The sequence below is a fragment of the Penaeus japonicus genome, unplaced genomic scaffold (genome assembly GCF_977035675.1).
Source record: "Penaeus japonicus unplaced genomic scaffold, GWHDUDI00000001_assembly GWHDUDI00000004, whole genome shotgun sequence".
In the NCBI taxonomy this organism is placed as follows: domain Eukaryota; kingdom Metazoa; phylum Arthropoda; class Malacostraca; order Decapoda; family Penaeidae; genus Penaeus; species Penaeus japonicus.
Genome location: NW_028234406.1, coordinates 2,036,095 through 2,038,337, shown reverse-complemented (window position 1 = coordinate 2,038,337; position 2,243 = coordinate 2,036,095). Strand labels below are relative to the sequence as shown.

At 44.3% G+C, this 2,243-nt stretch overlaps 1 protein-coding gene across 1 annotated transcript in view; it reads left to right on the top strand.

The window, feature by feature from the left end:
- The first annotated feature begins 1,146 nt into the window (after positions 1–1,146).
- Positions 1,147–2,243, top strand: part of Sirt6 (sirtuin 6) — an 11,883-nt gene continuing 10,786 nt past the window's right edge. The window contains exon 1 of the mRNA XM_086535877.1: positions 1,147–2,243. This exon is cut by the window's right edge and continues 25 nt beyond it. Within this exon, the coding sequence (XP_086392003.1) occupies positions 2,203–2,243 (41 nt within the window). The 5' untranslated portion in view covers positions 1,147–2,202.

Genomic DNA, 2,243 nt, shown 5'->3' with positions numbered 1-2,243 from the left:
GAACGGACAGGACAGGGGAAGGGCCAGGACAGGGGAACGGACAGGACAGGGGAAGGGCCAGGACAGGGGAAGGGCCAGGACAGGGGAAGGGCCAGGACAGGGGAAGGGCCAGGACAGGGGAAGGGCCAGGACAGGGGAAGGGCCAGGACAGGGGAAGGGCCAGGACAGGGGAAGGGCCAGGACAGGGGGACGGCCAGGACAGGGGAAGGGCCAGGACAGGGGAAGGGCCAGGACAGGGGAAGGGCCAGGACAGGGGAACGGACAGGACAGGGGAAGGGCCAGGACAGGGGAACGGCCAGGACAGGGGAAGGGCCAGGACAGGGGAAGGGCCAGGACAGGACAGGGGAAGGGCCAGGACAGGGGAAGGGCCAGGACAGGGGAAGGGCCAGGACAGGGGGACGGCCAGGACAGGGGAAGGGCCAGGACAGGGGAACGGCCAGGACAGGGGGACGGCCAGGACAGGGGAAGGGCCAGGACAGGGGAAGGGCCAGGACAGGGGAAGGGCCAGGACAGGGGAAGGGCCAGGATAGGGGGACGGCCAGGACAGGAGAACGGCCTCATCCCTCTTTCCTCATGGCAAGTTTGACCAAGTCACCCCAGCTACGACTTCCTTGGTCGTCCCACAGACCTCCTCCACACAGGGTCGTCTCTGATAACGGCCATCGTCTTCACCTTCTCCATTTAAATTTCGTATTCCTGTACAGAAAATAACTACACCAACACGTCCTTAAGGAAATTACTTAAAATAAAACGTGCTATTGGATCTTGTAATATGAATATAAAACAGCTTTGTAATGTGATTGTGATGTATTTTCACGACCTGTAGATGTCGAAATATCTGACGACCAATGTTAGTTGGAATGGCTGTTGAATCGATATTATTTGCGGTTTCTCTTTTTTTTTTAATGTCGTCTTTAATTGGATAGGCATTATATATAGATAAGACCTTTGGAAACGCAAAAAGAGGGGGATAAAATACTGCCTCACGCTCTTGCAAAGTAATGCTTGGTGTAACCTAAGCCGTGCGGTCCTCTATCTTATATTAATTTCAACCCTGCACTGATATTTATATTCCTTAAATGTCCTTAGTTCAGTCGGTATTATTAAGATCCATCCAATTGTATGAGAAAATTGTAAAGATTTTTTTTTTTTTTTTGCTAACTTGAGTCAGCTTATCTATGTGGCTGGAGACACCTGTAATTATCTTAAGAGATCGGTTAATTTAAGTGTTTTTTATTGGTATTACGAGATGCAAAGTATAATTATATGACTTGCTTTACTCATTTTTTATGATGCAGACACAACCACGTAACAAAAATTCAAAATTCAGCAAAAAATTCATGACAACAATTACGTAAGACTGCTTCATTAGGAAAGAACTCCTAATTGTTCTTTCATTACTCAATAAAAGGAAAATATAAACTAAACCTAAAAAAAAAAAAAAACTCTATAAAGGAGACATATTGAGCCACAGATATTAATTATTATTGCAAGAAAGGGTTGCGTGAATAAAACAAAATGGCTATTTACTGACAAGCAAACCCGATTACTGCGAATGTCGTATATCGCCATTCTATACCGAAGATGTATCAAGTGGAGCTATTTCTATTGAAATATTGCAAAAAACTGACAGTGAACCATGACATGGGAGTTAACTTGTCATTGATTTTCGCAAATTAAAGTCACTAATCATTCGTGCTTTTAGTTACAGGAATTCAATTTTGTTTCCGCGCAAAATTTAACCAAGTTAACCTTATACACGTCCGAGGGGGGAGATATGATCAAGAGAGGAAATTGATCAATATTTGATACCAAAATGAATTACATAAAGCACGTATCTATGCGAAATTCGAGAGTTATCGTATGCCTATGGAAATTATCGTACGCTAGGAATATCGAGAATGGCATGGGTGCATCCGAGAGATTTTGGTATCGTAAAAAAATATCCTTCAAACCATAAACCATACCCATTACGAGAAGACACAAAGTCAAACATATCATCAATCCTATATAGAAAAAAATAATCCTAACTTAATCCCCTAAGAGAAAGAAAGAACCATCCTAATAACGAAAATCAAACCCCGAAAATAGAATAATACCCCGACCAAAAACTTTCGAACGAGCCCTGTGTGTTTACAGTGGCGGCGTCGAGACACAAACAAGAGCAGAACCCTGTGTGATTCCCTTCTAATTCTGTGCAAAATGTCTTGTAATTATGCCGAAGGGTTGAGCAAGTACGAGAA